At 56.4% G+C, this 14,786-nt stretch overlaps 7 protein-coding genes across 7 annotated transcripts; 4 read left to right on the top strand and 3 right to left on the bottom strand.

Annotated features, from left to right (window-relative positions):
- Positions 1 to 1,318, top strand: K452DRAFT_284619 (uncharacterized protein). Its single transcript, XM_033539974.1, has one exon. The coding sequence runs from the start codon at positions 22 to 24 to the stop codon at positions 1,021 to 1,023; it is 1,002 nt and encodes a 333-aa protein (XP_033400936.1). The 5' UTR covers positions 1 to 21; the 3' UTR covers positions 1,024 to 1,318.
- A 1,195-nt stretch (positions 1,319 to 2,513) lies between these two features.
- Positions 2,514 to 5,150, bottom strand: K452DRAFT_284618 (uncharacterized protein). Its single transcript, XM_033539973.1, has one exon. It carries the CDS (start codon positions 4,648 to 4,650, stop codon positions 2,665 to 2,667), a length of 1,986 nt encoding a protein of 661 aa, XP_033400935.1. The 5' UTR covers positions 4,651 to 5,150; the 3' UTR covers positions 2,514 to 2,664.
- A 251-nt stretch (positions 5,151 to 5,401) lies between these two features.
- On the top strand, positions 5,402 to 6,629 carry K452DRAFT_284617 (uncharacterized protein). Its single transcript, XM_033539972.1, has 3 exons — positions 5,402 to 5,486; positions 5,541 to 5,600; positions 5,702 to 6,629. The coding sequence occupies exons 1-3, from the start codon at positions 5,450 to 5,452 to the stop codon at positions 6,346 to 6,348; spliced, it is 744 nt and encodes a 247-aa protein (XP_033400934.1). The 5' UTR covers positions 5,402 to 5,449; the 3' UTR covers positions 6,349 to 6,629.
- Positions 6,630 to 7,152: 523 nt separating this feature from the next.
- On the top strand, positions 7,153 to 8,629 carry K452DRAFT_356512 (uncharacterized protein; the record flags this gene model as incomplete). Its single annotated transcript, XM_033546055.1, has 2 exons — positions 7,153 to 8,237; positions 8,305 to 8,629. The coding sequence occupies 2 exons, from the start codon at positions 7,153 to 7,155 to the stop codon at positions 8,627 to 8,629; spliced, it is 1,410 nt and encodes a 469-aa protein (XP_033400933.1).
- A 2,556-nt stretch (positions 8,630 to 11,185) lies between these two features.
- On the top strand, positions 11,186 to 12,499 carry K452DRAFT_306136 (uncharacterized protein; the record flags this gene model as incomplete). Its single annotated transcript, XM_033542958.1, has 5 exons — positions 11,186 to 11,313; positions 11,337 to 11,522; positions 11,617 to 11,930; positions 12,061 to 12,333; positions 12,411 to 12,499. 5 exons carry the CDS (start codon positions 11,186 to 11,188, stop codon positions 12,497 to 12,499), a joined length of 990 nt encoding a protein of 329 aa, XP_033400932.1.
- Positions 12,500 to 12,974: 475 nt separating this feature from the next.
- Positions 12,975 to 13,443, bottom strand: K452DRAFT_136479 (uncharacterized protein). Its single transcript, XM_033535337.1, has one exon. The coding sequence runs from the start codon at positions 13,306 to 13,308 to the stop codon at positions 13,072 to 13,074; it is 237 nt and encodes a 78-aa protein (XP_033400931.1). The 5' UTR covers positions 13,309 to 13,443; the 3' UTR covers positions 12,975 to 13,071.
- Positions 13,444 to 13,468: 25 nt separating this feature from the next.
- On the bottom strand, positions 13,469 to 14,580 carry K452DRAFT_356510 (uncharacterized protein; the record flags this gene model as incomplete). The annotated part of the gene is made up of 1 exon (XM_033546054.1): positions 13,469 to 14,580. One exon carries the CDS (start codon positions 14,578 to 14,580, stop codon positions 13,603 to 13,605), a length of 978 nt encoding a protein of 325 aa, XP_033400930.1. The 3' UTR covers positions 13,469 to 13,602.
- Between the last annotated feature and the right edge of the window lie 206 nt (positions 14,581 to 14,786).

Below are 14,786 nucleotides of genomic sequence, written 5' to 3'. Positions count from 1 at the left end.
CCGCCCCCGCCGCCCCCGCCAATGCTCGAGCTGTATACGCCGTCGCCGGAGCCGAGGAAGAAGAAGTGTGCCTCCCCGCTGGCGCATAGCTACGGGCAAGGGCACCTCTACCCCGACGTCGTGATCACGAGCGCGACGGCGCTGCCGCTGCCCCCGCCTCCACCACCACAACAACAATCAGCACACGCACGCTTTTACACCTACCCCACCCACACCAACGCCCCACCGCCACCCCCACCACCACCACCCACCATCGAGCGCCTCGTGCGCCTCCCCGCCCTCTATCCCGCCCGCAAAGCCGCGCTCCTGCACCACGCCGCCGCGCCGCACGATCTCGCGTCTAACTTGTGGCTGCTGAAGCACGGGGAGGACGGGGCGTGGTATCCGCGGCCGGGGCGGGGGGAGTTAGGCCGGATGGCGAGGCCGGAACGGGCGGGGTTGGGGGCGGATGTCGTGTTAAGGGCGTGGGAAGGCGGGGTTGCGGAGGGGGATGTGGGGGATGGGGGTGGGGGTGTGTGTAAGGTTTGGGTGGGGGATGTGCTGCGTGGGGAGGAGGGGGTGGAGGAGGAGGAGGGGAAGATGCTCCCTACGTGGAGTTGCGGTGGTAATGGCGCCGATGACGATGAGGACGACGACGACGGCGCTGCTTCTGACGCTTCTTCTTCTCCTTCCGCTGCCGCGCACAGCAGCAGCAGCTCCCGCACCGCCGACGACCCCTACATCACGTACCTGAGCGTCGTGTCCACCACAACCTACAACAGCAACAGGGGCACCCCCCTCTTCCGCCTCGAGCGCACAGGCTCCCGCAACGCGGCCTTGGCCGCCGCATACCACAACGCGGCGGTGCGGGGCTGGAGCACCGTGTTTACGTGCGTGGTGCGGGGCGGGGTGGAGCTTGAGCTCGCGGAGGTGAGGGGTGGGGTTGAGGCGTTTAGGCGGGTGAGGGGGGTGGGGGAGCTGCTTGGTGGGGGTGGTCGTGGTGGTGGGGAAGGGGGCGGAGGGAGGGTGAGGGTGTTTTATTAGGTGGTGGTGGTGTTGTGCTGGTTTCGGTTACGTGGTTAGCTGGATAGTCCGTACTCTGTCAACGGCCAAGCGTGCTCTTTCTTCTTTCTCTCTATCCTCTTCTTTCTTCGTTTTTCTTGGTTGTGTGGGTGAGGAGGGCGCGACGGAGATGGAGAGAACGTATGAGAGTGAAAGCGGAAAAGGAAATAAGGGTGTCATCTACAGCACAGTCCCTACCTACCTACATACCTACTAAGCAAGCACCAGTAACAGCAGTAGCAGTTGCAGTAGCATAGCAATCAACACTATCCCCACAACACCATCCATCTCACTCACCCCTCTCACATCCAGCAGAGTGAGAATCGCCACTAAAGCACCGACACATCGCTCTACAGCACTTACATCTTACAGTACCCTGGCAGCCACAGCCCATGGCCCATGCCCTGCCCTGCCCTGCCCTGCCCTGCCCTGCCATGCCATGCCATGCCATGCCATGCACGGCGCCGACGTCCCCATCAATCGGACAAACCGAACCGAACCGCACATGCGTGCATACACACTGTACAGACGTGCGGCTTGCGGCATGCGGCATGTTCCCGTCATCTATCTCCCTGCACCTGCACTGGGTCGTGTAGATTGTAGGTAGACTGATCTCGACGGACGAGGCTGATCTCTTGCTTTCTTGCTTTCGTTTGTTCTCTCTTGTTCGTTTGTTCGTTCGTTCGACCTGTGCGTGCCAGTCAGCCAGTGTGCGTGCGTGTGTGTGTGGACAGACGGAGGAAGCAAGCAACGACAACAGCAACAGCAACTAGGTAAACCACTGAAGCCGCACTCCTTCCTCCCTCCCCTTCCCCCTCCTTTTCCTCTCATCCTCCCCTTTCACGTCCAAGCCAAACAAACAGCAAACAAACAAACGGCCAGAAGCACCCTGCAGCCACCCTCCCCCGCACACGCACCCACCCGCACCCAGACCTGCCTAGATCATCTACTACTCTTCTACTACTAACCCTACCACTAAAACAAACAACAACACCAACACTAAAAATGCAGCAGCCCCAGCCCAGCAGCGGAGCACTCGCCTGTCTACACGCACACGCACACGCACACGCACACGCACAAGCACGCCGGCTCCGCACTTCGCACTCACTTCACACACTTCGCTTCGCTTCTCGCTTCTCGCGTGCGTGCGTGAGCCCGAGCCCCTGCCATGCCCTGCTGCCCTGTCCTGTCCGTCTGTTCAAAGCCCTACCAATTCCTGCCGTCAGCGTGTGTCACCCACAAAGGCACAAGGCACACACACACACACACACACACACACACACACACACACACACAGACGGACAAAGTCTGCCGGAGGATGCCAGGCGCGCGCGTGCGCGCCCAGGATACGAGATACGAGGAGGTGGTCACTGGTCATGTTTGCGTCTGCGCGTACATGCATGCAAGTCGTATGCATGCACATGCAGACAAGCAAGCAAGCAAGCATGGCGTTTCGTTATGCCCGATCCGACGTCGTGCAAGATAGGGGGATTGGTATTGGCAAGTGCGTGCACACGCAACGGAACGGAATTGATTGCAGCAGCAGCGGCCTGGCGGGCAGCTCCGCACACACACCACCATCATCAACATGAACCCCATCTCATCTTAACCCAACTCGTCTCATCACCTCCCCCGCGACGGCGAATCGCCCATCACGTCCCCCAGCGTCTCCTCGCCAATCTCACTGATGCCCTCAAACGCCTCGTCCCCACCCCCGTCTCCCTCCCCACCATCCCCATTTCCACTCCCATCCCCCGCCCCGTTAAAAGTCGGACTAAGCGCGATCCTCGGCCTGCTCTTAAACACGCTCGCCGCATCCGTCCCCGCCTGGTCCCCTAGCGACAACAACTGTTCCGCAGGACTGACCTCGCGCTGCTCGTCCGCCTGGTCCCAAAACGTGCTCGTGCGCCGCTTGTCCTGCTGCAGCGGCGAGTCGCCCCATTTGTCCGGGTACACCGACTGCCGCTTGCTGCGGCTGATCGACTTCCTGCTCTTGAGCTTGGTCGTCGAAGGCGCTGGGGCGGGCGCCGGCGGCCGCTCGCTGAGCGCCGACATGGTCGCCATGGTGCGCGCGAGCAGCGCGGCGCGTCGCTCGTTTTCGGGGTCGTTGGGCGTGGGCACTTCTTCTGGGAGGGGGCTTCGCCGTTCCAGCGACGCTTGCTTCCGCGGTGATTTGCCGTCGCCCATGGTTAGGCGCGTGCGCTCCGTGAGAGAGGGCCTGGGGTCAAAGTCAAAGCGCTTCATGGGAGAAGGCGTGGCGTCGTCAATGGAGGATATGATTTGTTCAGCAAGACGCTCTTCCATGTCGATAGGCGATGGCGACCTAGACGACGGAGGATCCACGTGCGATGATGGTTGTGTAATGCCTTGCTCCTCATTCCCCTCCTCGGAGCCGATTGGCTCTTTCATGGAGGTGGGACTGACATGTGCACGGTCTGAAAGGTAATCCAGAATGTCTTGCTCGTCGTCAGTAGTTCCTGTCGCAGTCTCTTCCCGCGGACTAGACGTCTGGGGTTCTTCGCTCTCTTGTTGCGTCTCCTTGGCCGATTTCCCAAGCGGGGAGAACCAATCTGGAGATACGGGTCTTCCAAGGGCTGGGCGGGATGAAGGCGCCTGTTCCGGAGAGGCTTCCCGCTTTGGCTCTGGTTCTGGCTCACGCACTGATTGCGTTTTTGTCCTGGGAGGTCTAGCAAATGGTTTCTTTGGAATGCTGGATGCAGATGGCTTAGCCTTCGGCATGTTTGGAGGCGGGCGTTTCCCCTGAGCCTTATTTGCAGCGTCCAACAGTTCACGCATCTCTCCCAGGATAGAGTTGTATTCCCGAGACAGTTTGGAAGCGCTGGATCTGCGCTCAGCCTCTGCTGCATCGCGAGATGGCTTTGTTGCACCGATTCGAAGATCCTGGTGTTTGTCGAAATTAAAAGTCCCAGGAGCCGACATAGCTGGTGGCGCAGCTTGTTCCGATTCTTCCGGTCTTGACGCTTTATCCCAGTTCATCCTTGAGTGGAAGGCCTTCCACCGGGACAACCTCTCCTCCTGCCCATTGACCCTCGCCTCCAAGTCTTGCAACAAGCTCTTTTGCCGCCCTTGCTCCCCTTCCACGTCTTGATGTTGCTGTATATTCTTCAAGAGCTCTTCGAAGGGCAGCTGGAACATGCCATGTTCCGCCTCCTCCTGATCTCCATGAATCATGACTTCCAGCCATTCGGGGTTGCCAAGCCAGTTGTCATGTAGCGTCTTCTTTACTGCGGTCGCATCTGGCAAATCCTTTCCGGAGTTTTCTATGCCCTCCAAGGCCATTCCACATTGCTCATTACGTGCGACGGCCTCCTCGCTCTTCGTCTCAAGCAGCAGGGCAAAATGCCTGTATTGTGCTCTCTGCTCCTCCTTCTTCCTCAGCACATTCATAAGAGCTGCCTTGTGCGCCAACGCAAGCGGTAGTAGGGACGCCTGGTCATGCAAGGGTAGACTCTCTGCGGTAGCCAATCGCTTGGCGATAGGCGCATGTTGTTTTGTCGGCTTGCGTGCCAGAGTGGCTTTGCGGAGGACAGCGGCCGAGAAGACGACCAGAATCTCCATGAACTTGTCGCCTTTGCACTCGTCCAGCATCGTCTTGCGCAGGACGGTCTCGCGCCCGAGGACACCGTGCTTCTTGAGCTCATTGAGGGAGCGATAGAGGGCGGCGCGGAGATTCAGCGACTGCAGGGGCTCGAGGGGCGGGAAGAAGGGTTGCAGCTTCTACGCGTATGTTAACACAGGAGTCAAGGTGCGTGCGTGCAGGAGCTTCGTCTGGCGCACCTCGCGAGTCTCTTGAGGATCCCATAACTCGAAGAGGCGGTACAGCGACCACTCGACGGCGGTAGTCCTGTGCTTTTGGTTCTGCTGGGCGTCCTTGGTGGAGAAGGTTGCGACGGTGATGCCGGGCCAGTCGTCGCGCAGGTCGAAGTCGAGCAGGCGCAGATTGCGGACATAGAGGGCGGTGCTGGACAGCTGGGGGCCGTGCTTCGGGGCAAGAGACCTTTGTAGGGCGCCGGAAGCGGCGGGGGTGGCGGGGGTTGGGCGAGACATGACCGACTAGCTGCATGCCATAGCAAACAGCAGCGTTGTTGTTGTTGTTTTGTTTGTTGTAGGGCCCAATGGATGGATGTGATCGACTCAGGTGGGCAGGAGGATCTGCGGGACAACGGGAGCTTGTCGCTGTCGCGGGGCTGCCCGAACAAAGAAACCACACCATCATCGTTTGCGCCTGTCGCTGCTACGCCGCCACGTCTTGCGACTGCCTGCTGCCACGCATATAAATCTCTTCTCGCCCTCTGTCGCCTACCCTTCCTCCTCTTCTTCTTCATCATCATCAACTGCGCCGCCATCCCCATTACTCCCACCGCAGCATCCCCCCCCCGTCGCAATCATGGTGCAGGACGCGCCTCAGACCAACACCACCCCCAGTGAGTCCCGGAATCCCTCGGCCACTTGCGACAACCTTGCTGACACTCTGGAAGAGCCTGACTCTGGCATCATCTCTCAAGACGCCGAGGCGGCGCAATGGTCTCCAGAAAAGGGTATGTTCGGGCGGCGGTGATAGAATCGTCCGTGTAGGCAGACTCTGCTTCGTATGCCCTCCCGGCTATTCTGCGTAGCTTTGCTAACGACTCTCTCCCAGTGCTGGCCGAACTGCCCTCGCGCCCTGAAGCCAACAGCGATTCGCCCCTTCCCTTCTTCCACATCCTCGAGCGTCTGAAGACTACCAAGCGCGAGGGCTGGCGCAGGTTCGGAATCAACCACGGAGAATCTATTTCCGATCACATGTATCGGATGTCCATTCTGACCATGTTCGCCCCGCCGTCGCTCGCTTCGCGCATCAACATCCAGCACTGCACTCGGATGGCCCTAGTTCACGACATGGCAGAGGCAATCGTCGGCGACATTACACCCATCGACCCAGTGTCCAAGGAGGAAAAGTCTCGCCGCGAGACTGTGACTATGGATTACTTGTGCAATAACCTGCTGGGCCGTGTCGCCGGCGGTCTGACCGGGCAAGACATTCGCAAGCTCTGGCAGGAGTATGAGGACAGCGAGACGCTCGAAAGCAAGTACGTCCACGACATTGACAAGATGGAACTGCTCCTGCAGATGATGGAGTATGAGCGTAACCAAGAGGGTCGCCTGGACATTGGCGAGTTCACCTGGGTTGCCACCAAGATTGTCCTACCGGAGATCAAAGAATGGGCCGACCAAGTGTTTGAAGAAAGGAGGCAGTTTTGGATTAAGATTGGGAAGGAGCCTTCATGGGGTACGGCTAGGCGGTAGTTGCGTGGGGACAAGAATTCGGGAAGATGGTGTTATTTAAGGAAGTGGACGGCGTGGGGTTCGGGATATCAGCGCTGAACGCGCATATTCTTGGGCATCCGCCCCTTTTTCGCGTTTGGGTGAGAATTAATTCCGCCGAGTTGCTACCGTACTTGAGGGTCGGCATTGCACAGAGACATTTGTACGTATTTCAGCGTTCACTGCGATACGATCACGATATCGCCCAGATGATTGCTTACCACAACACAATGATGTCCTTGTACCGGGAAGTCTACCACGGCTCAAGCCTCCCTTCATTAATATTGTTTAATGCCTTATCTGCTAACTCCAGTGCTTATACAATTCTCATCAGAGCATTCTCTACAGGACTCGAAAGGTGAAGTGATCGAGTGCGGTAGCGAAGGGTAATCGAGCAGTAATATCCTAAGGAACGGATTCCCTATGAGGCTGGCAATCTATACTCGGTACCAAGCAATCCACAAACCACAAACAAATACTACTGACCAACTCTGCATAGCCAGAAAATCCCTAGACAATTCAGCATGACCTTGTTTTGCATTGGGGTAAGTACTATGTTTTATCTTTCAAGAAGACACTATCGAAAAATTAAGTTCCCCTCTCCTCAGTTCCTGATGCCATGTTTCGTTGCGTAGCTTCGTTCATCACTCCAACCAAACCTTGACACCAAGGTCCATCCCTTCACGAACAGATCACACAAAATCTCCTAGACGGCAAAGCAGTCTTCATACGTTTCTCTATACCAAGGCAAAAATGAACAGACAGGCTACCTCCCAAGTCACCACAATGGCAGGTTCTAAGGACGCCAAGCGTCAGGATAGGATACGTCGTCGTGTTTTCCATTTTATGGCCCGGGTCGTCGATAAGTATTCCAAGAAGGACAAAAACGACGAGAACAACAGGAGCGACAGAAACAACGAGAACGATACAAAAGACGAGAAAGGCGAAATCGACACGAACGACACAAACGATACAAATGACAAGAACGAGAATAACGAGGATGAGGAGAACGAGAATGACAAGAACGGCAAGACGGAGACACACGCCCCACAAGCCCCGCCTCCCTTGGGATTTCTAAGTCTCCCTGCCGAGCTGCGTATTAGTGTATACGAATTCATCTTCAAGGAAGTCACCTTCTGGCTATTCCTCGACCGCTCACCGGGCGACCGAGTCAACATTCGCTTCCGCAAAAACCGCTCAGGTGTCCCCTTAGCAATGCTACAGACATGCAAGACAATAGCCTCAGAGCTCCGCGGCGAAATGTACCGTAAAGCACGGGTGCAAGTAGTCAACAGCATGCCCCCGGAGCAGCTGGCCAAGCTACATCAGGAGCACTACTACCCGCGGGTGGACGAACACGCGGTCAAGTGTATGTGCGCGCCTGTGCGCACATTCTTCGCGTCGGTGGATGTGGCGGCGCAGTCCGCCGAGTGGACGCACCTGTTCTACAAGCAGGCGATGCCGCTACTTCGCGTGATGAGCCTGATGCCCTGCCTGCGCCAATCTGCTCTCTGCCTCATGTTTCATCGCGGCGAGGCTGACCCTCTGGATGCGAGGCCGATGATAAACCACTTAAGCAAGGTGGCCTCGCTGATGTTCTCGAGAATGGTCGAGCGGGTGCCGCATGGCGTGCTGAAGGACTACTTTATCAACAAGGAGATAGTTGAACCAGACCGACTGGAGTATTGCTTGCATATGTTTTGGAAGGAGCCGGAAGGGGATAGCTTGCCTGCTGCCAATGAAGACAGCGCTGAGAGCGAGCCCCTGGGGTTGTATGCCCCGACGCTGTCGCGTGATGAGTATGATCACGAGGAACCGAAAAATCTTGTTAAGGAGATGAAACTGACCCAGCCAAGGCCACCGCGCGCATTGTAAGTTTCTGTCCTCTTCTCTGGTGAGCGGGTGGTTGGGTTTGAGGTTTCTGACTGCGTTTTGAAGGTTAGACTTGTGTGATGGGTGGCATGGACCGCCGAGGCGGAAGGACACAGACGAACGGCTGGGTACGCCTGCGAATACGCCTGCAGATACACCGGCGGTCACACCTGCGGCCACACATGCGGTCACACCTGCGAACATACCCGTGGACATACCGGTCGATACACCCGCAAACACACCTTCAGACACATCCACGGGCATACTTGCGGATACACTTGCGCGCACACACGCAGCCAAACCTGCTACGGACACACCTGCTAGGGATACACCCGCGAAGAGAAAACATCCTTTCCGGAGAAGGATCTGGCCAAGTAGACCTATCAGCTAGGGAAGTGACGCTATCAAAGTGTCATCTCCTGGGACTTTACTGGACAATTAAGTCAGGAAACCCAAAACTTTGCTGTTCAGGGCAAGGTCGGGTTAGCTGTCAATGAGCAGTCTGACGAAATGACGGCAGAGCAATTTTCCCCACCGAACAACGTCAGACTTGGAATCGACGAGCTGGGATGCTGTCCATTTCAAGGACTCGTGGCTTTTGTTTCTGCTGACTTTGTTGGTCCTGCTCTTTGCTTTACTTGTCTTCCAGTCGTTTAGACAACGGACGAACAACATGAAATTCCGCCTCTCCAATAGACCACCAGAAGAAGGTAACTACCTAACTCTGGTTAATAGATGCTCACCATGATCGTACTAGACAGTGACGTCTCATGGTCCTAAATATGGTCTGGACTGGTCTGTTTTCTGTCTGTTTCATTCAGCTCTTGTTTTTTGCGGGCACTCCTAGGATAACGCGCCTCTTTCCTCTTTTACTTGGACAAAACTGCGTTACGGGTAGCGGTGGCTCACCGCTACGCTCATCACTGTCCCCTACACCGCAACGTCGCCGGTGTTCGTATTTCTCGGACGCTTCGTGGCCTCTCTCAGGGGTTTCAACACTTACATATCGCCTGCCACTCTTATCGAACAACAAAGTGAAGAAGGACGCATTTCGCCATCTCGTTCTGCGCCTGCAAAACAAAAAATCATCTTCTGCCTTACTTTATTCAGTATGGTGGCGTTTTGGAGCACGACCGGGCGTATAGGAGGAACTGAGAAGCGTCCGAGGATACTTTTGGCGCACTGCGGCATTTCCAGCACATCGATGCCACAATATTACCTATCGCACCGCAGCCTGTCTCGAGGAACTCTTGCCTCACGACTGGACGTACCATGGACTTTTGGAAGATACATGAAGACAGATTGGTCGCTCTCTTCGTAATCCCGTGGTCCATGGACTACTCGCCAAGGTAGCTTTATGACATCTCCAATTGTCCCAAGAGAAGGAAGGACCGAAAAAAAGAGGACCACACCCCTGAACCGCCCCAGTTAATGGATACCGGTCTTTTTTCAGCAGGACATGTGGCGCAGAAGGATCTTCAGGGCCGAAGTTGCAGATCGGTTCATGGATTTGTGTGAGGCTCTGGAAGATCGAACGCATTTACTTCACTCGCGGGCTCATACAGTACCTAAGCTTTCGCTCTGCACACTGGGTATACTCAACGATATTTGTTAAGAGAAGGGTTATTCACATGATTGGAGGCCAGCCACGCTATCCTGGAAGTTCAATCAGTCGGGGTTTTACAGCACACTGATAGTGTTCATATGGACGATATCTTCATGTTTCCCACCAAGACGCGCAAAACCGGCAGTGGCTGAAGATGACTATAGGACTAAAACATCCGAGCATTCATTCGGCTCCATATCATCAACATCGTCTCCCGATAACACTGAATCACCTGTGATCACCCACACCTTGGAAAAGCAAATAGTTATGAGACTCGTATTTCATCGAGGCGCGCGAGCACCACGGCCCCACACAAACACTGAGCAAATATCTCCCCACATCGTCCGGGGCAACCCACCAGCTGGCCACTCGCACGAGCAGTTCCACAACGGGCCCCCAAACACATGAGGCGCCCAACATTATTGTCGCGGTAAGCTGAACCCACTCAGTCACCCACCAGAACCCCACGAAACGCCCCACCATGGCGCACGTTGACGGCCCCGCCGACCCCAGAGCACCAACAAGACGACGACGTTGTTCCTCAAGGCCGAAAGGAAGAGGCAAAAGGCTAGCGCGGGCACGAGTCGTGGGCACCAGCCTTTGGGCCGGGCCCGCCTATCAGCAGCCGCGGGGAAGGCTCCAAGCCCAGTCGTCACGTCGCTTGCTTCCCCGCAATCAGCTAACTCCACTCCGGATCGACGCCCCGCCACGCGAGCCCCTGCGCGCCCTCCGCATCCCCGGCCACTGCCACTGCCAGCAGCACCTCCCGCCACCGACACCGGCTCGGATCCTTCCTTCCTGCCTTCCTTCCCTGCCTTGCCCGAATGGTGCTACTACTACACCTTCGTACGAGTCGTGGGCTCCGCCAGTCCGTGAGAATGGGCTCACCGGCTTCACTCCTCCACCCGCTACTCTAGCCCGCTTCGGGCAGGGATGGCCCGCTGCTGATTCGTGCTTGCGGCTGCAGATGGTGCGGGATGCGCACGTCAAGCTTTTGGATGGGCCCATGTCCTACTGGTTCGATGCACTTCTTCGCCGGCCTTTGATGCGGACTTTGGGACCCAAGCTTCTGTGTGGGATCGGCGACCACAGGCACAGGGGCCCTGGATGAGCCCCAAGCCCCTTCTTTAGGTCTGGCCTAGAAGATGGGGAATGGTAGTTTGCGGAGCCGTTGGCTTACCGACTGACTATTTGAACGACGCATCCCCAGGTTTTCCTGGTATATAGGCGGACGCTGGTGTGCTTGCTTGCTCTTTTAACGCATAGTACTCCTATTATTTTGATACCAGTTCGGATATCCGGACATCCCTAGACCCAACCCTTCATCCACACATACCTAATATGGCAACCGAGCAACAACAAGCACGCCGGGTCGCAGACGGCGCACCGCTGGAGAAGGACTTCAGCAGAGGCATGACCGGTACCTACAACTTCGCTCCAGAAGCACACAGCAAGAAAGACACAATCTAGTTGCTGACGCGTCGAAAGACAGCCTCTCGCCCAACGGCTACGACACCGAGCGCCTTGATCCCGGCATGGACTCCGCCCACGCGCTCCGCCGCATCCGCACCGCAGGCAGCGTGACCATGTCGCCCGAGCTGTTCGAGAAGCTCTACCTCACGCCCGAACACAAGGTCAAAGGCGACCTACGGCAGACATTCGGCAACCCGACACCACTGTGAGTCCCCATGCAGACGGCAAACCGCACTCTCGAAGCAAAACAGAAAAAAAGAAAGCAAAAAGAAGGCTGACTAACGCATGCACGCACGCAGCGCACTCCTAGGCTTCCTGCTCTCCCTCTCCCCCCTCAGCTGCGACCTCATGGGCTGGCGCGGCGCAGGCGGCAGCGGCGCGGCCAGCATCGGGGCGTATTTTTTCTTTGGGGGGCTGCTGATGGTGCTGGGCGGGCTGGGCGAGTGGGTCATCGGGAACACGTTCCCGTTCGTCGTCTTCAGCAGCTTCGGCGCCTTCTGGCTGACGTTCGGCGCCACGCTGCAGCCGTTCTACAATGCGTCGGGCGCGTATGCCACTGATCCTGCGGACCTGTCGACGGGGCTGGAGAGTGTCGGCTTTAATGCGAGTTTGGGTGAGTTCCTAGGGGTGCGGGCTGCTTTGTGCTTGGCGCGTGTCTGTTGTTGTGTTTGTGTTGTGTTCTGTATTTTGTGTTTTGTGTGTTGTATGTTGTGGTGACAGTGGCTAACAAGGTGTTCGAATAGGGTTCTACTGGCTCACGATCGCGCTCATGTGCTTTCTGTACCTCATCCTAGCGCTGCGGACGAACGTCGTCTTCGTGCTCATATTCCTGAGCCTCGTGATACTGTTCACGACGCTGACGGGCGGCTACTTCTACACGGCGAGCGGCGACGCGGCGCTCGCGCACCGGCTGATCGTCACGGCGGGCGCGAGCGGCTTCGTCACTTGCGCGTGTGGCTGGTGGATCTTTTTCGCGATTATGCTCGCTGCGCTGGATTTTCCCTTCCAGCTTCCTGGTATGTTGCTTGCGTGCCTTTCCTTCCTTCCTGTTTGTGTTTGGCTTGGCTGCAGAAGAGATGCTAATGCTTCCTAGTTGGCGACTTGTCGACCCTCATCAAGAGCGGGACGCAGAGGCGCGAGGAGCGCGAGAAGGCCGCTGCCGCTGCTGGGTCGCCGGTTTAGTGGCAGCTGAGCTTGGCTTGCTGCTGCGTTGTTGTTGTTGTTGTTGTTGTTGTTGTTGTTGTTGTTGTTGTTGTTGAGATTCCCTGGCGCTAGCGGCGTGAGATGAGAAATGATTCGATGCCGCTGTTTTTGGCGGACCACCTTTTTGCTGTAGATATATAGGTCGCCTACGTAATGCACTTTACGCTTTCTTCAAAGGCTTCCGTGTGTGGTGTTTGTGATGTGTGTCTCGTCTTCCTTTAGTACCTTGTAGTTTCGGTAAGAAATGTCAGTGGACTGATCCTTTTGATGTTGACCTCGTGGTTTTTCTAAATCTTGTGCGCTGGTAGGCCAGTAAATGGATATTGTATTAGTTAGTCTGTTTCGGAGGCGAGGCATTCCCTGTATTGTTGCTCTTGAGATGCTTGGTGAATAAAACGATCTTTAGGGCCTGCCTTCAGACAAAATCACTGATAGAAAACTCAAAATGCCATTGTCAGCACTGCACATTATAAGAATAAAGTAAAAAAAAAAAAAAAAAAAAAAAAAAAAAAAAAATAAAAAATAAAAAAAAAAAAAATAACACCCAAGCACTAGGTACTAAATTTAACCCGTCTATAAGGAAAGTAATTTCCCCAAAGACCCGACACTGCAAAAATGCAGTGATCAAGTTTATAAACCCTTTCCCAGCCAAAGAGAAAATCAGAGAACCAGGAGGGGGGCATTATGGCATAGTCATTGCAGCGCTTATCAAACCTACCAACCCTCGACCCAACTCGCCAAAAGAGAAGGAGCGTACAACCTATTCCCCACCACCAATTACCCACCATTTCAAGAAAAAGAAAAGAAACCCGTCCTATGTAAGCGTACAGTATAGCACCCACCCACCCACCCCGTCCAATGGAACCTACCCAACACACCCTCCTTACCTAGGTATATACCGCACACCACACCACTGCATCACGCACCCCGACCTCCACCTCCGCCGCCGCCGCCGCCGCCCCACCAGCTAATCCGCCGCCCATCCCTGAACACAAACACCGGCCCTGCTGCAGCTGAGTCAGCACACACATGCCCGACAACCACAACCCCTTACATCACATCAGGACAGAGTCAGGAAATGGTCAGAACAGAGCATACATACCGCCACCGTTCTCCGAGACAATCGTGTACTCCATCTGGTAGTCCCTATTGTAAAACCACGTCGGCTGCTCCCCCCGGGCCGCATGCACGCTGCTCTCGCCGCTGTCTGGGAGCATGGCCGCGTGTGAGTGTGCGTTGGGGCGGTTGGGGTGGCTGAGGTGCTGCGGGTCGTGGACGCGGTGGGGGTGGTTGGGTGTGTTGTTGCTGCTGCTGTTGTCGTTGTTGCCGTTGCTGCAGTGCCTTACGCCTCGCCGCCAGCGCTCAATCATCTCGCCCCGCGAGGTTGGCGGCAGGGGCGGGGGTAAAGGCAGGCCTGGAGTGGCGGGTTGGGCGGCGCTGTGGCATCGTGGGCGCAGGCGGGGGGTGCGGTCGTGGTTTGTTGATTGGTTTAGTAGGCGCGAGGGAGTGGGAGTGGGTTCGTGTGTTGTGAATGGTTTGGTGAGTTGGGGAGGGCGTTGTTTCTGCGGTGCTGCTGGGAGGGCTGGGCGGCTTTGGGGGGCGTGGGGTTTGGGGATTGCGGTGGGTGAGGGGCGTTGGGGGGAGAGGTCTCTTCTGGTTGGTGCGGCGGTGCTGGTCTGCATGGCTGGGCTGGGTGCATGCTGTGGGTGGTGATTGTTGATGTGTGGTGGGGAGGTTCGACGTGTGGCCTGGCGGGCATTGCTGGGCTGGTGATCCACTGCCTGGCTTCGGATCTGGTTTGGAGTTAGAAAGAAGGTGCTGTCGTACTTTGGAACAGTGCATACAGTAAGGGTAGATTCGCCTGCAGAAGACGCCTGTTGCGACACCAATTGCAGCAGATGAGAAAACACAGAGATCTCAACCCGCAACGGCCCTAGATTCTCTGAGATCTGCCTTGCCAGCCGCTGGGGGGCCGATGAAGCTCGGATTGGCAAAGGCCTGGCAACACAGGCAAACGGGCGGCTCTCCACGTATTTCAAGGCGCAGAGTGAGGCGTCCATTCCGGTCCCAACCCCGTCGAAGCTCGGAACGAGCTTCTCCCCCGCAAATTAGACGGCACCATGTGTTTCGGGGTTCCGAGGGATTTCATCTGCATGGCGCGCGTGATGGAGAGGACGGGGGAAGACGACGGCTCAGTCATGGCTCGACGGCGAGTCCGTGGAATGCCCCTCTGGAATGGGTGTCGGCTGCAATGTTTCAGATACAT

The sequence above is a fragment of the Aplosporella prunicola genome (assembly GCF_010093885.1).
Source record: "Aplosporella prunicola CBS 121167 unplaced genomic scaffold K452scaffold_5, whole genome shotgun sequence".
Lineage (NCBI taxonomy): Eukaryota > Fungi > Ascomycota > Dothideomycetes > Botryosphaeriales > Aplosporellaceae > Aplosporella > Aplosporella prunicola.
The sequence above is the reverse complement of the archived record's forward strand: the minus strand, read 5'-3'. Positions and strand labels throughout refer to the sequence as shown.

Bases quoted from the DNA above. Each gene is read 5' to 3' on its own strand.
- K452DRAFT_284619 (XM_033539974.1), top strand. From the start codon at position 22: ATGCTCGAGCTGTATACGCCGTCGCCGGAGCCGAGGAAGAAGAAGTGT.
- K452DRAFT_284618 (XM_033539973.1), bottom strand. From the start codon at position 4,650: ATGCTGGACGAGTGCAAAGGCGACAAGTTCATGGAGATTCTGGTCGTC.
- K452DRAFT_284617 (XM_033539972.1), top strand. From the start codon at position 5,450: ATGGTGCAGGACGCGCCTCAGACCAACACCACCCCCA. The intron at 5,487-5,540 runs GTGAGTCCCGGA...ACACTCTGGAAG, and splicing joins TCAGACCAACACCACCCCCA to AGCCTGACTCTGGCATCATC. The intron at 5,601-5,701 runs GTATGTTCGGGC...ACTCTCTCCCAG, and splicing joins GCAATGGTCTCCAGAAAAGG to TGCTGGCCGAACTGCCCTCG.
- K452DRAFT_136479 (XM_033535337.1), bottom strand. From the start codon at position 13,308: ATGGTGGGTAATTGGTGGTGGGGAATAGGTTGTACGCTCCTTCTCTTT.